Source organism: Rhyacophila brunnea, unplaced genomic scaffold, assembly GCF_057557595.1.
Source record: "Rhyacophila brunnea isolate RB1 unplaced genomic scaffold, BYU_Rbru_1.0 scaffold_15, whole genome shotgun sequence".
NCBI lineage: Eukaryota > Metazoa > Arthropoda > Insecta > Trichoptera > Rhyacophilidae > Rhyacophila > Rhyacophila brunnea.
Window position 1 is genome coordinate 31,099,485 of NW_028232806.1, and position 17,800 is coordinate 31,117,284.

Here is a 17,800-nt window from a genome sequence, read left to right on the forward strand (position 1 = left end):
ATTGGAAAATATGAAGAGAAACAAATTACCAAAAAATACACAATAAAAATAGATACAATAAAGATGCTTGTTGGTCACAATGTGGAAGAAAAATATAATCTTGAACATACATAACTTGAAAACACCTCAGATATACCTACTAGAAAAAATCATATTTGAAAAAAATACCTTGATTAATTTAATACACAAAAACCGATAGTCAATAATAACGCAATTTGATAAGCATTTCATTTATGACCGACTAGTTTAAATTGTAATAATTAGATAGGAGGCTCGTAGTATAATTGGTTAATGTACAGATTGGCGCGACACGAATGGTTATACGGGCTCAAATCACATCGAGCTTCTTTTCAAATATGATTTTTCCGAGTGGGTATATATCTGAAGTGTTTTCAAGTTATGTATGTTCAATATATGGAATGTTATATTCTCAAAATATTGTGAATTATTCATTGAATAAAAGAAATGGTGTATTATTAATATAATATTTTGAAATAGGTACATACGACTAAAAAACAAGAAAGATAACAAATATAATTGGTAGAATAGAATACAAAACAGATGCATGTTGGACACAACGTTGAAAAACCACAAAAGAAACCAGTAGTTAGAAAACACACAAAAAATCGTGGATGAATCAAAGATCGTTGTAGGTACCTACATAATAAGTACGTAGAGATGAGTTAGTTAAAAGATCTATAAGAGATTTTTCTCGAATATACCTCGCATGATAATAAAATACTTGAGCATACCTGACGTTGAGAGTCTAGATCCTCAGCAATGGTCTGGTTTTCTATTGCGTATTGTGGAAGTAAAGTTTCTCTTATGGCATTTATCTGATTCTCCGTCACTTGAAATTCATATTCTACTTCAAAATCCGTTGAATTGTTGGTATTATTATCATTATCGATTAAAATTTCAGCTTCTGTCTGATTTTCAGATCTCATATCAGTGTGATATTCTTTGGCAGTTATTGTTTTGTTGACGGTCCCAGCCGTTTCATTTGACTTGTTTTCCAAATCTATATATAAAAAAATAAGTATTTAATTAATATACAATATGTATTCTCTACTATAAATCATTTGCATCCTTTTATATATATACCGTAGCTAACGAAAAGCTCCGATCTTCTTAAGTTGAGCTGGCAACGTCAAAAAGACCTTTACAATACCCTTGTTGTGAATGGTGTGCAGTAAAGTGTGCAAATGTTTATTTTTTATCTCTGATAGAACTTCAGTCAAACATAATTGAGAAGAAACCTACGAACTCGCCGAATGATGCCACAAATTTACCATGCGCTAAAGAATTGGTCCGCACGAAACCAGATCGCAATTAATAGCCGACCGATCCAATTGACGGACAGATAATCTCGAGTAAACCTTCCCTTCCAACCGACATAAGGTAGTATCCAACTTCCAGGTAATAGACCACGTTAAGGGATTTTTTTTTCTAGATGCTTTTATCTATAACTCGCATTTACTATCGAGTTCTTTAGCACGCAAACTACTATCAAATTCTATCTAGTACCATCGGTCGATAGTATTAATATTATAAAACACGTTGTTTCAATAAAATATATTGAAAGTTAAGTAGTATATTATATAATTTAGAAAAACACTTTCTGAGAGAGTATATTATAACCAATAGAAAAAATCTTTTTTGAAAAAAGTAAGCCACCCGGCCGGGAATCTAACCCTGCATCTCCACGGGGAAACGCCCCAATCGTCGCATTTATCCAATATGCTACGGTGTGACATACTAATAGCGACAAATTTTAACTATTGGTCACTTTAATACCTACTCATCAGCGCTCTTCGAAATCAAGCTACTTTGGCAATCGATTTTTGTTTATTAAATCAAAGTAGGTAACTATTTACTATTACTTTAGATTACTAACCGACGTCGTGTAATTTCTCCAATATTTTTTAATATATAATTATAATGTTCAATAATCAGAATGATATATTCTTAAATCTTGTGAATGATTCGTTTGAATAAAATAAATAGTTAATTATTAAGTAGTATAATTTAAATTTTCGAAAATCGAAACGAGAAAATGCTTATAATTACGTGGTTATGCAAATCATTATATCAGATAATCTGGGATCTGATTTTGACGACTGAACAGTGGGACCACTCGTTTGAGAAATATTCTTGTGCAAAAAAAAATGGTTAGGCTTTGTATCTTAAGATGGCGCTGAGATGCATCAAGGTAGATACAACACGGGTCAGTGATCCTAAACTTTGCATATCTAAAGCAAATGTTATTTATAAACATTTTATGGGAACACGCTTTTCGAATAAGGTTTTATGTTTGTAGACTTGTAGAGGGTATAAATCATTGATGCGACCCCTTTTAAGGATACGTTTAAAAGCCACCAGAGAAGGTTCAATGCCATTTTTTGTTATTATTTTAATATAAATTTTGTTTAAAGTTGTCCGTTCGAGACATAAAAAAGGCGTTTTCCACGTCTGACTAATATGTATCTTCGTAAAAGTTCATACAATGGAGCAGAGATAAAATATTTATTATTATTCAAATAGCCACTTAATATATATACCTACTTTAATTTAAATAAATAATAGCATTAAGAGTGATTATTTAATTATCATAAATAAACCCAAATAATACAATTTACTTAGGGTCTGTCTGGGCAATCAGAGCACAGCTCCACGAATATAAATAGGCACCTATAATCTGTATCAAATATTGACATTATGACGTTATCTAAGTTAAATAACCATGTATCTGCACACACGTTATGGCAACTGAACGATCGAATTGGGTGTTTCTTTTAAATATTCATTGAGTATCAGAAATAATAACCAATACAGGAGATTATTATTTTTTAAATTCATTTTATGCTTCCTCGTTGTTTCTCGAACAATACGAAAAATATGTTTAAATCATTAATTTATAAGTTAGTGATAATATTTCATTAATTTTGAAAAATGGTAATTTCTATTGTCAATAACTCAACTGACTTTTAAGTGATATCTACTTATAAAAACTGAGCAAGATATCTGTACATTCTTTACTTATTGGTAAGCACACTGGTTTATGTTTTTGAAAATAAATTATAAGTTATGTGCTGCAAAAATGCAAATATATTGAGTGAATCCAACAGAGGTGAAAAAATAATAAAACAAATTTCATCAAATATATTTATATAAGTAATTGTCGCGGTGAATTATCATAATTCGAAAAATAAAACATCCGTGACAAAAATGTTCAATTATTATATAATTATTGATGACTGTACAAGCGTTGAATTTAAGAAGCTTTTCCTGCAGCCGGACTTATTTGCACTTGATGAACTCTTGAGGGCTTTACTTAAAATTATCAATATATTCAAAATATTTGCAAAAAATCACTAGTTCTACAATAATTATGATCAATACATATATTTTAATGTCAACATAATACCTATAGGTAGGTATGTAGGTTTTTACTATAAAATAATATTTTTAAAAGATTTTAATAGCTATATTTATTAATAAGCACCTACTTTTGTTTTAGAAGAAATACCGGTATTCAATAAGAAAGACCGAAAAACCGGTGTTGACATTTTCATTTAGTATTGCAATCCTTACTTTTTGGTACCCAACAGTGGCGAAAGGTAGAGGTAGGCTGAACACATTGACTGCTGACTAGATAATTACTTTTTAATTACCACATTTAAATAGCATGTTAATTATATCGAATGGCCACCTAAGCGTTACGTATTTTTTGTTTTCATTAAAGTAAGACTACCAATTGCAGATAGTGTTGGTTGGTTGTTTTTAAATTTAATTAAGCCCTGAGTAAACCAAGCTATAAGAGATAATAGTAACAAAATGTTCTTATATCTATAAAATATCGAAATTATGCCATTAAATCAAACACGATTTTGGATATTTTATAGATAGAAGAAGATCTTTTATTTATATAATGGTTTGGTTCAGGCAGGGATTAATTCATTTTAAAAACTAACTAACACCATCTGTAATATTATGTGTCCTTGATTCAACGAAACAAATAAGTATGAGTGAAAAAATGTGCACTATTTTGTCGGATCGCCCATAGTATAGGTATCTAAACTATTATGGGCAAATTGTATTCTTAGTTCAATGAAAACAAATAAGTGTGACTGACAAAGTTTGCACTATTAATGTCGGATCTTAACAGTCTACCTCCACCCCGCGCCACTGGTACCTAAGTTATTAAAAAATATAAATGAATAAATTTCGATCCGATTTGTCTCTAAAAAAAACCCAATAAAATAGACAACAAAAAAAATTGTAAGCGACACAGAGAACAAAGGTACTAAAAATCGTCTCAAAACATATCTTGTATTTTGTGTGAGTGGTCGTTCCGTTCGCCAAACTGACACCTGCGCCGTCGCCCATGGTCCTCTAACCAACTTGGTTATTTTTAATTATCTCATAATGTATCACCTTTAAAAGTAAGCCATTGCTTTTCATCCTCGTTGACGTTGGTATCCCTGTGACGATGAGTGAGCTGAGCAACATTGATGATGTGACCAGGTTTCCCGTGATTCGGAGGTCTGGGCTTCTTCGATTTTTCCTGCTTCGCGCGGAGCTGGTCCAGGATTAGTTTCAGGACCTAAATCAGATCAATAAAACATATTACAGTTTAATTATAATATCCGTTCTGCCTGTCTTATACTCTGAAATGGAATAAATAAACTGCCGATCTTAAAAATGAGCCTGGATAGTGGTATTAGCAGTATATAAAAGTAAAATAAATATTTGTTTCTTTCTAAGATAAACTTACACTTATTAAAAAAATCTTTATAAAATCTGCGCTCGTCGAACAGCCTCCTCTTATTAGAATGTATATTATCTTGTTCTACGGTTTTAAATAAGTGTATGTAGGTAGGTATCTTTAATTATATCGTATATCATAGTTATATTTTAATAATTATCATTTACAGGTCAATAATATAACCATACTGACGCTCAATTCGAAGCATATAAATAAAAAAAAAGATTTGCAGTTATACCTACTTAGAAAATTTTAAAATTAAATATAAACTACAATACAACCATTAAGTATTCAAAAACATATCTTTATGGTCTTCAAAATAACTTAAATAAAATACTTTTTTATTATTATAAAAATAACTAGATACTAATAACAGGAGGCTGTTCAACGAACGCACATTTTATAACAGTTTTTTTTAATGTAAATGATTATTTCTTTTTAAAAAATATGTTAGTATTTTTACCACGTTTTTATTAGCTCGTATTCTTGTTTGTCCGGTACAGATTTTTTCTTGTTTGTCTAAGATTTTTAACTAACTTTCCGACTAGCTAGACATTTGAAACTTTTAGAATATATCAGAACACGACGACAATGCATTCTTTTAATACTTTTGGCCATCTTTAACCAGAATTGAATTCATTTTCAGTTAATTCTGTTTTGTATGTTTCGGAAATAATTCGTTAAAAGTAATATTTACTACGCACTATTATTGGTTGCCTAGCAACTTAATTATAATAATACGTGCGTTACTAAGGAAATCAATATGAAATGTCAAAATGACATTTCAGTATTCTATATTTATTCACTATTTCTATCAAGTAAGTACAAAAAAGGTATTTATTTATACATAGAATTGTCAAGTTTATATGATTCAACAGAAAATTTAAAAACGTGGTAGGTATATAAAAAGTTCTTTTTATGTTGTAATTATTCTTTTTAATGATTACAGATTCGAATTGATTAACTAAAACATTTAAAAATGTAAATAGCCAGAAAAATAATATGTAAAACTGCATGCTTCGAATACTGTCTTTATATCAGTGTGCTATATACTGTCTTTATATTAGTGTGCATGTATGTCGAATCTTATATTTATATATATATATATATATAATATTTATATTACACTCCCCATGTCTACCGTTTATTTAATATTTTGTATGTTTTATTGTGTTATACACAATAACGAAAAATAAACCGCAACAGTGTGTATAATCCTAGATTAGTGACAGATTTAAAATTATCAGTTTAATAGTTGTCTGATACCCACAATAAAAAGAAAATGTCAAATTTCTCTAAAGCTACTGCCATATTATTTTCTTATCTGTTTATTAAATTAATCTCCATTGTAAATCGTCATGATAAAAATATTTTACTAAATACATTGTAGATGTTTTTAATAATTATATGATTAAAATTGGTGTGTCTGTCTGATTAAATTGAGTTTTATGATATTGCTAAAGGCCCATTAAGTATACGTATTTTATCAGTTTGTTTTCTAATTTTATTATCTGTATGCATACTTTCTCAAAATAAATTAAATTTAATTAGTGAATAATTATTGTTTAAATAGGACAAATATTTGTGATAGCTATCAGTAGTGTACTATAAATTATCGAAAATGGATACATATATTTTAAATCAGTACAAAAGTAGGCCAAGATCAATCAACATTACGTAGAAAAACATCGCCAAAAAATATTTTACCATGGTTCTCTGAAATTGTTATGAGATAACAGAGAATTCAAAAAAAATGGATCGTAATTGTAAAGACATAGAAAATTGAATTCAGCATATCTTTCAACGAAGGTTTATTCCATGGCCCCCACATCCTGAAGCGGACCCTCAGGCTAGGATCTTTGGCGGGCCCCCTACCTATCTTTAAGGTTAAAGGTAGTGTGACGCACTACATTAACGTTTTTAAAATTGTTTCAAGTCAAATTAAAGATACCTATTTGGTGTATTATTAGCGATTTTTATTTTTTACAACTTTTTTATTAGCACGTATTCTTGTTTGTCCGGTGGTTGTTTGTCCTGTAAAAATCTTGCAATCCATTTTTAACTAACTCCCCGGCTAGCTAGACATTTGAAACTTTTAGAATATATCAGAACACGATGCCAATGCATTCTTTTAATACTTTTAGCCATCTTTAAGCAGAATTGAATTCATTTTCAGTTAATTATATTTTGTATGGAAAGTTATTTCAGAAAAATCCGTTAAAAGTAAAAGACTATTATTGGTTGCTAAGGGGGTGGTCCTGGCAACTAAATTATTATTATATACGTGCGTTACTATGGAAATCTAAATGAAATGTCAAAATGACATTTCAGTATTCTATATTTGTTTGTTTGTTTGTTTTTTATTTACTTCATCTCAAGTACAAGTTTGGGCATATTGAGCGTAATAATTCAACAGAAAATTTAAAAACGTTGTATATAAAAAGTTCTTTTTATCTTGTAGTTATTTAATACACTTTAATCATGGAGTTGTCGAGTATCGATACACAATACCTAATCAAAAATTACACCGCACAATCATATAATTTCAGATGATAATAGTCATGAAGTATGCAGGCGACTTTTTTTTACTGTTAAAGCAAATTGTGATGTGTGTTTATCTCACTAGCTCGGGCCGCCTTGTTAGCCTCCATTAGGGGCCATTGTTTATTCACTTATTAACCCGAACACTAATTCAATCGATCCATTGGCGAGTAATTCCAGTGGATCATCTCAAAATCGCGGTATACTATAGCTGGTTTGTTAGATTTCAAACGTGTTTGTAAATTTTCTCGCACTATTAACAAAGTAATTCCACCATGATCTCATACGTTTTACGGCAGTTTCATATTTGGCTGAATAATTAGATTTATGAAGCGGAAAGGCCGTAAGTACACCATGATTTGCTTTACTATTTTAAATCTCGCTAACCCATTCATTAAGTCTTTCTAACATTAAAACAGCATTCTCATATTAAATTCACATTATTATTTATATTACAATATTATTTACTCCATTAAACTTGTGTATTTCCAAGATTGATCGTAATATACTATATTAACAATAAATGTCTAAAATAGTACAAATTATACTAGATTTATTTTTGACCGATTTTTTCAATGTTATTTGTAAATATAAAAAAATATATTAACAATGGAAAAAATGCCAATCCCGGGACCAGTCCCGGGATCCCGGGTTTGTCAAATTGTAATCCCGAAATCCTGAGATCAGAATTTTGGCTCGGGATTGGATTCCCTAGTTATAATTAAACTGTATTATTTATTTCACATAATTGAATAACGATCAGAACCGGGTTCGTCTACTTCAATAGGACATTCTCAATTTTGGCAATATCATATAGAAATTGTATAGACTAAGTGTTATTAAACTAATAGCGCCTGTACACGTGCATGGATTTACTTACAGCAATAGTGCGTATCTTAATCTATCATGACAATAGCTGTTTATAGGTGAACTTGCTGACTGTCGAATTTCATTCTTTAAGAGTGAGCGAGACGCAATGTTGTCATTTTATGGTACTATTTGACAGGTAGTGAAAATCGGTTAACCTCAAAATGAGTAGGTATAGTTCGTTTTTTTTTTGTTCGCCACTATCGTTCTACTGCGTAGGCGCAGATCGAAAAAATTCTTACTTTCGCATGAAAATTCAGAAGCTTCCAAACTTTTTTTGAGTCATGGATGCAAGCTTGCAATTGCAGGATAATACATGTTTACCCATACATTTTCCTGTTATGGCCGCGATAATACTTACTGTTAACAGTAAATCCATGTACGTGTAAACGGGGTATAATAATTCAATGTCTGAACTAAAAATTACCAGTTAATATCATAAAATTATAACAAAAACGATGTTGCACTTTATATGTAGGCATAGTGGCGTCCCGTGTGTCTAGTCAGGTTATGCACTGCTTAGGAGGGGCTCGTGAAAGAATACGATCTTTCGAGAATAAGTTTTGTGGTTATCAGTCGATTTTTACATATTATAGTGCTTTTCTGTTATACTTACGTGTTTGTCAGAAGTTCAAAGAGTTTCATTATACTGTTCGTAAAATTCACCTTAATATAAGGATAAAGAACAATTTAAAACTAAAAATGGTAGTGTACATTTAGGCCATGTTTATGGCGGCGCTTTAACTAGGGACGTCACTGGCACAATAAATAGATACCATACACTAAAAAACCTACCTGAGGATCTGGAGTGTCTTTCTCTCCGCTATCATGAACCTGTGCTCGGGGGTTCAGCGCTGGTGGTCGAGGATCTCGAAATAGAACTCCCAATGAGTGCCTCGTCATGTTTCCTGATAACAGTTATTATTAAATAATTATTTAAACAATAATGATAATAATAAGACTATTATTTCTTACATCACGCTACTTATCTAGTAATGTTGAAATAAATAATTACAAAATAAAAAGAACTTTTTATATACTTACCACGTTTTTAAATTTTCTGTTGAATCATATAAACTTGACAACTCTATGTATTAATAAATACTGTTTTTTGTACTTGATAGAAATATTGAATAAATATAGAATATTGAAATGTCATTTTGACATTTCATATTGATTTCCATAGTAACGCAAATATATATAAATAATTTGGTTGCTAGGACCCCCTTACCAACCAATAATAGTGTTTTATTTTTTACGTATTTTTTCCGAAATAATTTTCCATACAAAACAGAATTAACTGAAAATGAATTCAATTCTGCTTAAAGATGGCTAAAAGTATTAAAAGAATGCATCGTGTTCTGATATATTCTAAAAGTTTCAAATGTCTAGCTAGTCGGGAAGTTAATTAAAAATCGATTGCAAAATTTGTATTGGACAAACAAGATATAATTGTATTGGACGAACAAGAAAAAATTTGTACTGGGCAAACAAGAATACGAGCTAATAAAAATATGTAGTTCGATTTATAAAATTATATTTTATTAAACAAAAAAAAAAACAAAAGAATGACAGATAAATACTAAAAGTAAAAATACTAGATACGTGTCTCGAAGACAACAATGGTTATAAACTGGTTTATTGACCCAATCAACCTCAATATCAATGAAAATCAAGACAAGCGTGTCAACAACTTCGTCTATCTTGGACAATAAAAAATGTATATTGACGGATGTATTTATGACGAGTTATTTCGCAGAAACAAAGCATCTGTAGATAATCTTTAAAAGTGACCTCATATTGGGCCAATATAATAATATGCTATCAATGCTCACGTATGCATGTGAAACAGACCATTAGTAATAGAAAGGTGTGTGTTAGGCATAACGCGGAAAGACCAAAACAAACCTATTCCAATTGATCAGGAAGCGGACAAGAATACCTACGCTATGTGATAGAGGTCGCAAGATGATGAAATGTCAATGAGCTGGATATGTAGTCATACTTAAGAGCGTACTTCAGTGAAACGGCAAATAATTTTCAACAGTAGGTGCGACTAAATTTCTCACTAGTCGCCAATCGGAGACCGACAGTCGAGGTGTCCGCGCGTAGATTTTTTTTTGTCATGGCGTCGGATGAAAATATTCTTAAATCGTGTAAAGATGACTAAAAAACTTTACGTATGTACTTAAAAAAGAAAACATGTCAATGAATATACTATTATTATTAGTAATATAACAATAAACATAACATTAAATGGACGCATGTTGGATTTTTATGACAAATTATATTTCGTTCAGCACGCGTCATTTGCACAATCCGCGCATCGCCTAGCCACGATCTTTTTAGACCATGCCTCAACTGAAATATAGCCTTGAGAGCCACTAGAGGGGTCTTCGAACATATTATGACGTCACACAATTATCACTATCCTTTGTCTAAATTATGTAAAATTTTTGAACCACCCCTCTTCATTCGTTAAAAATGACTTTTTGATATTACACTTCCTGTTTTTTGTTTTGTGACGTGATATTTTCTACAACCCCAACTAATCCCTATATTATCACAAAAATAATCACTGCATTATATCAAACCCTTTCTCCCCTTAGATCGTAACGTCATATACCTATTATGAAGCGACCATCGTGCTGAAGGCCCTTCGCACACGGACAAACTAAAATCCGACAAACTGGTTGCTGATGGAACTCATAAACAACTGAAACCCATTTACAATAATAATCTCGTATTCTAAGTTTTTCCGTAATATCTTTACGGAAATATTCTGGCAGGATATAATTATACAGGCAGGAGTATTTCTCAACATTCAGACAGATTCCAGTTTTAGCGTCAACGAGCCACCATTGAAACACATTAGCTAGATACTGACTGGAATCACGTTATGTGCTGTCACATTATGTTGCTTTACGGGAAAAAGTGGTAATGTCGTTTTTCTTGATACTGGCTGGAATTTTAGTTTCAGTCGCGTCTTTTTTGAGTATTCTCGTGAGCGGATGGCCTAAGGCTCTAGATGCTCCTGATTCGATAACCGGTGAGGTCACAACATATTTGCGATTTAATCAAAGCCTGAATGTTTACATTGTGATCGTTTTGCTTCTTATACTAGAGTACCATTTCACTACACTACAATCATTGAACCTCACGGCCTGTTGTAGGGTTAGAAGCAAGGCCTGAACAAAAATGATGCATAAGTAAGAGTGAGAAAGTATTCGGCACCCTTATAATCTCTGCGACACGCGCTAGAGTAAGGTAAAAGGTTTACAGATGTGTGAGATGATTTGCTGTAGTGTTGCCGCCAAATCTTAATTTGTTGCTTAACTAAGCGTCGATAACCTGCGAGCGCGTATTGCTAAAATTGATATATTTTGTGTTAAACATATAGTTAGTGGTAAATATTTTTAGTTAATTAAGTAGAAAAGATGTTCTGTGTGTTGTATTAAAATGTGGCAGCCGTACTTATAAGCAAAAAGATGGTATTACGTTTCATAGGTAGTTGATATATGTTCGTGATAATTTATTTGTATATTATTATATATTTTAATATCAGTGACCTGTTTCTTTAAAATAACTTAAATTATGGATATCTTTACCGAATGGATGCATTTTGACCGCTTAAAAATACTATATAACGTAAAAAAAATAGAAAATTATATTTTAATTCTGAGCGTCTAGTGCGAGCACTTTTGGCGAGTACTAGCGAAATGGTCTATGGTCTCATATATTTGTGTACGAATGCGTTAGCTCGCCCACAAACCAAACGTACGGTACGCAGCTTCATTTAGCAATGCAACGGGTGGCATCTATATGTATCTATAGTCTAAGGTTAGAAGAGTACGTATATTAAGTACATTAATATATTTTTTATGAATAGAATAAGTAATTTAAAAAAACCAAAGCTACTTAGGTACCTAGAACTTACTAAAACAATCAAGTTAGGCGGAAATATGAGGCAATGAATAACTAGAGGTTAAAAAGAGTTGAAAAGATAGGGCAGGCTTACATATAGCTGTGTATCGACTCGGATGATGAGACAAAAAATTAAAAAAAAAAAAAAAAATACTGCTTCAGGATTTATTCAAATACCTGCCAAACATTAATCAAATACAGGATACCATATTGTTCAAGTGTAAGCAAACAATTACAATTTACATTATCAAAGTAAATAGTTATGTATGTATTTACGTTCTCGACTTCATTCTTTTGAAGTGCATAATAATAGTGTATGTACAGTTATTATCTGGGCTATTGTCAAGTAATAATATGTAGGCAGACACCAGAGATAACAAGTTTATTTTAAAATAATGCAATTAAACAATAATATTATATTATAGTGATATCACTTTGTAATACACAGGTGGGTACAGTCGTCATACGTGTATATTATTATTCATGTCTAAAGAAGTTCAAATACATTATGATCACGTTATGTGCTGTCACATTAAGTTGCCGCTACGGGAAAATTGGCAATGTCGTTTTTCTTGGTATTTAAAATGTTATCAGACTGATGCTCCCATACCGTAGCAAATTTTGAACCTTTAATTAAACGAACATAGTCAGTTATCAAAATCTGCCAAAATCACCAGAACAACAATGAGGTCACCTCACGCTTACCGCGCTACATCGACACCTACATGACTCAGTGAACGTTTTTTCAATCATTTTCTATATACCTACACATTTTTGACTCATGTCTAAATCACGTGTTTTTTATTTTTAGTGGTTTTCTCTATCGATTTGCTATTAAATTATTATCTATTATCTATGGTCTGCGCCCACGGTGGCCGCGCGGCTTAAGCGTTTTACCATGGCCCCCACAAGGGGGGCTGACAGGGCTCTAGCCTGGGGGCCCGGCATGGCGGATCGACCAGCCAAGTGAGATAAACATACATCACAAAATTATTGCACTAATAGTGAAAAATGTCACCTGCGGCGCTATTTCACTTTAAGCGTGCTAAAATTTCAAAGAATGTACTTGTGCGAATTTTCGATTGTTTTTTTATCGATATTCGACAACTCCGCATTTTAAATGGGTGTATTACCTAAAAATACAAAAAAATCGCTATAAAATACCTTAAATTTTACCTTGAACACTAACTATATTACACAACTGTAGATTGTCATAGTGACTTTAACCTTAGCGATAGGTAGGGGGGCCCGCCGAAGATTCTAGCTTGGGGGCCCGCTTCAAGATGTGGGGGTCATGCGTTGGACTATAACGCCGTGGGTCCCAGGTTCGAATCCTGGGTCTGGCAAGTACACATATTGTTTTTTAATTTGTGTGTGAGTCAGGGTATGGACCTAATAGGTTGAGCAAGTGGCTGACATCCATTTCTCGTAAAAAACAAAATCTGTTAATATAAACCTCTACTCTGTAGAGGCCAATATGATCCTATTAGGATCGGATATGGTCAAAAAAAATGGTCTGCAGGTTGGCTTCTGTTCAAAATATTATCTATGGATGCAATGTCGCAAGTAATTTTAATGTACGTACACGTAAGAAACTGTTAAAATTAATTGAAATTATCATGAATAATGGATGATAATTCAAAATACTAATAAATTAGAGTTGGCACTCTCCGTCATTGAATTTATAGAGATAGTGATCATTCAAAATATTCTGCGTAATGACGAAACCATGTACCCACCAAACTCGTCACCGTACCAGAATGTGGCAGAATTAAAACTGGCAGTGATCAATCATTATATTATTCTTATATTGTCATTCGACAACTTGAACAAAATGTATTATATTTCATAGTGTGGTGTGGGGCGGGTTGATTTGGAGGAATCTATGTTTGTGTTGTTTCAAACTGCCTTCTAACGGATATTGTTTTGTAGGTATTCACTTTTCTTATCAAACTAAATGTCTGAAAATGCCATACGTAATATTAATAATGTCTGTTTTATATAGAATCAAAATAGATTTTCAATTCAGTTTTAACTCAACCGTAAAGAAGGACGTAAAGAAGGACGAAGGAAGGATCGACTGCATTCAATCAATTAGAGATAGGAAAACTGGTCGATTTTGAAGACTAAGTATACTTACTACCAGTATAAAAAAATACTTAGTATAGCAACTCGTTCCAAAATAGTCCAAACTAGTATTTGGAATACTATATAGAGCGTTTGAAGTGTGTAAAAGTTTCATACTTAACTGAAACTAAAACCAACTCCATATTAGTATTTGAAATACGTATCAGCTCAGGGAACTCAGACTGTATATCGGCTTCAATAGAATCGCTAAAATTACGCTGAGCTCCACTTGTCCAATAGTAATACACATTTTAAATTTATGAGTTGTTTTTCTATTAGGTAACAATATTCTTGTTAACAAAAATGAATAACAGTGATTTTTTTAAATTTTAAACATGTTTTGAGCGGTCATATAACAAGCCTAAGCCTGTGCGTAATCTCACCACTGTGCTGCGACACAAAATTTATGACCTATTATTCATACTATTCTTCAATAGACTAATAAATTAAAATATACCTATATTCAAGTGCTATTAGTGATATTACGTTTTGTGACGCCCCCGTATGGTCCCCATTTGGGTGTGTCTTTATGTACCTGGAGACGCCCGAATCGGTATCAAAGCCAACAAATAATAACGGCTGATTGCGAAAATAATTAAATAATGTATAATACCACTAATAAATAATATCTGACCGGCAACATTGTCCAAAAAAAAAAAAAACACGTATGGCAACGTCGCATTGTGCACAGCTCGCGAGTCCAACGGTTTTTTTTTTTTTGGCGCTCAGATCGCGACAAGCAGCAAAATCGCGAACGCGTACATTTTGCGCTCCGTAGAATTAAATGATAAAAAATGTAACCATATAGTATATATTAACACCAAATTAACCTCGTCGTTTCCGAAACCATTCCAGTGTGTCAATTATCCACCTTCATCCCAAATACAGACGATAAAAAAAGAAAACTAAAAATAAAAGTGACAGTTGAGAAAAATCCACACATATCAAAATGGAGGGGAGTGATAAGTGGCGCCCAACGTGGGGCTACGCTTCTTGATTTTGATCGTCTGGAATCAAGAAGCAGGTGGAATTTCTTTCACCCGGACACACAACCCTGAGATCCAAACACCGGAATAGGAAACGGCGAGGAAGAAACATCCAGAGGCTTGCCTCTGGTGGCGCTCAACAAAGTATAATAATAAGCAGTAGAAATAGGATGCTGCCAAAGCCAAGCCAGTGAAGAAAAGAGCAGAAACACCCGGATTGCGAAGTCATGGCTCCCGATGTACTCCCGACCAACTGCATCCGCCAGCGAACTTGGCCCACGGACGAGTGTATCGGGCAAGACCCTGGCTCCAACGAGGGAAAACGGCATCAAATGCCCTGCATCATCAGCTGCTTGAGCCCTCTTCGTCAACAGCAGCGTGTCTGTGAGCCTTGCAATCAGCCCTGGCCCAGATGCACCATGATGAAGAGAGCTACAAAGCGGCCTTCTTCAGCTGAGCAAAGCAGCCTCCATCAGCGGAAAGCAGCCAAGCAGCATCCTCAGCCATTAGCATCATAGATTAGTTAGTTTTAAGTGTTTTGTGTTTGGAAGCGATGTATATTAAGTTATTTCAGTGCTCGAAGTGGAAAATTTTACAACCCGGAGCAGTTGTATGAGGCAGAATGGCATTCCGGTCCATTTCGGGCCCTGATATATTTTTAAAAATTATTTTTATAAACTCTAAAGCCATTTTAAGTATAAAATTAAGTTTTCGCATATTATATTAGTATAATATCAGTGCAGTGCGTGTAATTCGATAGCCGCGGCAGGGCAAGCGAGCAAAAAAGGGGGTCAAGTAATGCGCCGGTATGCACTTTCGTGAGGGATCGACTGATTTTCGGACGGTCGCTGTTGGGAAAGCTGGGTGCGACGTCCTCTCTCAGCATCCGCCCGTACGGTAGGCCTGGGAGCCGCGAACCACTACGCCCACAAAGCGGCGTAGTGCTGCATCCGAAACTCTCTGGTTGCCGACGGTCCGAGGGTGTTGAGAGGGCTGGGCGCGACGCCCTCCTCTCTCAGCAGCTTTACGGTGGGCCCGGGAACCGCGAACCACTATGCTACAGTGCTGCATCCGAGTCTCTCCGGCCGCCGACGTACCGGTGGGGCTTCGATCCTTCAACGTCTAGAGACGCAACCACCCCTTATCAAGCCACCGCACTGTCCAGTTACACACGCTATCGTAATCAGCCCTTAGTTGGCCCGACCCCATTCGGGCCTTTCCAGAGAGGTGCGCTTGTGACGCCCCCGTATGGTCCCCATTTGGGTGTGTCTTTATGTACCTGGAGACGCCCGAATCGGTATCAAAGCCAACAAATAATAACGGCTGATTGCGAAAATAATTAAATAATGTATAATACCACTAATAAATAATATCTGACCGGCAACATTGTCCAAAAAAAAAAAAAACACGTATGGCAACGTCGCATTGTGCACAGCTCGCGAGTCCAACGGTTTTTTTTTTTTTTTGCGCTCAGATCGCGACAAGCAGCAAAATCGCGAACGCGTACATTTTGCGCTCCGTAGAATTAAATGATAAAAAATGTAACCATATAGTATATATTAACACCAAATAAACCTCGTCGTTTCCGAAACCATTCCAGTGTGTCAATTATCCACCTTCATCCCAAATACAGACGATAAAAAAAGAAAACTAAAAATAAAAGTGACAGTTGAGAAAAATCCACACATATCAAAATGGAGGGGAGTGATAGTTCGTACGCGTTTAATGTCAATAATCTTGAATGTCTACCAACTGGCGAGCGCACAGAACAGCGACTCGCGATGGTATCATCACAAGTTTTTTGGAATAAGTTTATTGGGCCACACATACTGAGTATGGGTAGTTTCATCCGAAACTTGAGTACACAAACTGGTGACAGTATTTCCAACTCACCTCTACAATCAATGTATCAAGTCAGACTGTTAACAAGACTAAAACCTAATCTATTATAAATATATTACATTCTAATAAAGACAGATTGAATATAAAAGGTATATTTAAATGAAGTTGATCCCACCGTTCCATAACATTTTTATAACAGTAGAGAAATAATTAGATACTACAAAAAATGTTTGCGTATATTAATTTTATCTATCGACTACAAAGGCAAAAAAATCATTTATACACTGCATCTATATAGTAAATAGTTATTGCAAAATATTGCAACTATGATGGTAATATACACATATTAAGATTTGAATGGAAAATTTTACGTCACTTAAACATGTACAGATATCTACTAAATATAGGTAAGTATAGGTATATATTATAGCGAAATGTCATATATATGTTGCATTTAATCATCTCTAATAATAATAAAGATAAGAATATCATGAATGATTGTATTTCTTTGGAATTATACCGATTTATATAATATTTCAATAATTGAGGTGCTGAGAATTAAAAGAGTACAAGTGGCACAATACGTTCTTATCTCATATTTAATTATATTATAATTAAAAATGAGATAAGAGCAGTTTTCACATCACCACATACATATTGAACCCACACCGGCGTAGCGCGTAGAGCGGCCGTCTTTAAATAAATAGTGACCTTTTTTAGCATGTCCGGAAACTTGTAGGTATGA

The 17,800-nt window shown here is 33.6% G+C and overlaps 1 protein-coding gene and 1 long non-coding RNA gene across 4 annotated transcripts in view; one reads left to right on the forward strand and one right to left on the reverse strand.

The window, feature by feature from the left end:
- The window catches only part of LOC147075238 (uncharacterized), a 74,338-nt gene that overhangs the window by 10,266 nt on the left and 46,272 nt on the right, over positions 1-17,800 (reverse strand). For all 3 annotated transcript variants that reach the window (XM_085943131.1, XM_085943132.1, XM_085943133.1), the window contains 3 exons: positions 8,972-9,084; positions 4,438-4,606; positions 753-1,021 (listed from right to left, as the gene is read on the reverse strand). In XM_085943131.1, coding sequence (XP_085799257.1) covers positions 753-1,021; positions 4,438-4,606; positions 8,972-9,084 — 551 coding nt within the window. The remainder of the gene's footprint in view (positions 1-752; positions 1,022-4,437; positions 4,607-8,971; positions 9,085-17,800) is intronic.
- The window catches only part of LOC147075239 (uncharacterized), a 97,014-nt gene continuing 92,847 nt past the window's right edge, over positions 13,634-17,800 (forward strand). Inside the window, exon 1 of the long non-coding RNA XR_015070070.1 lies at positions 13,634-16,765. This is a non-coding gene — a long non-coding RNA (uncharacterized LOC147075239). The remainder of the gene's footprint in view (positions 16,766-17,800) is intronic.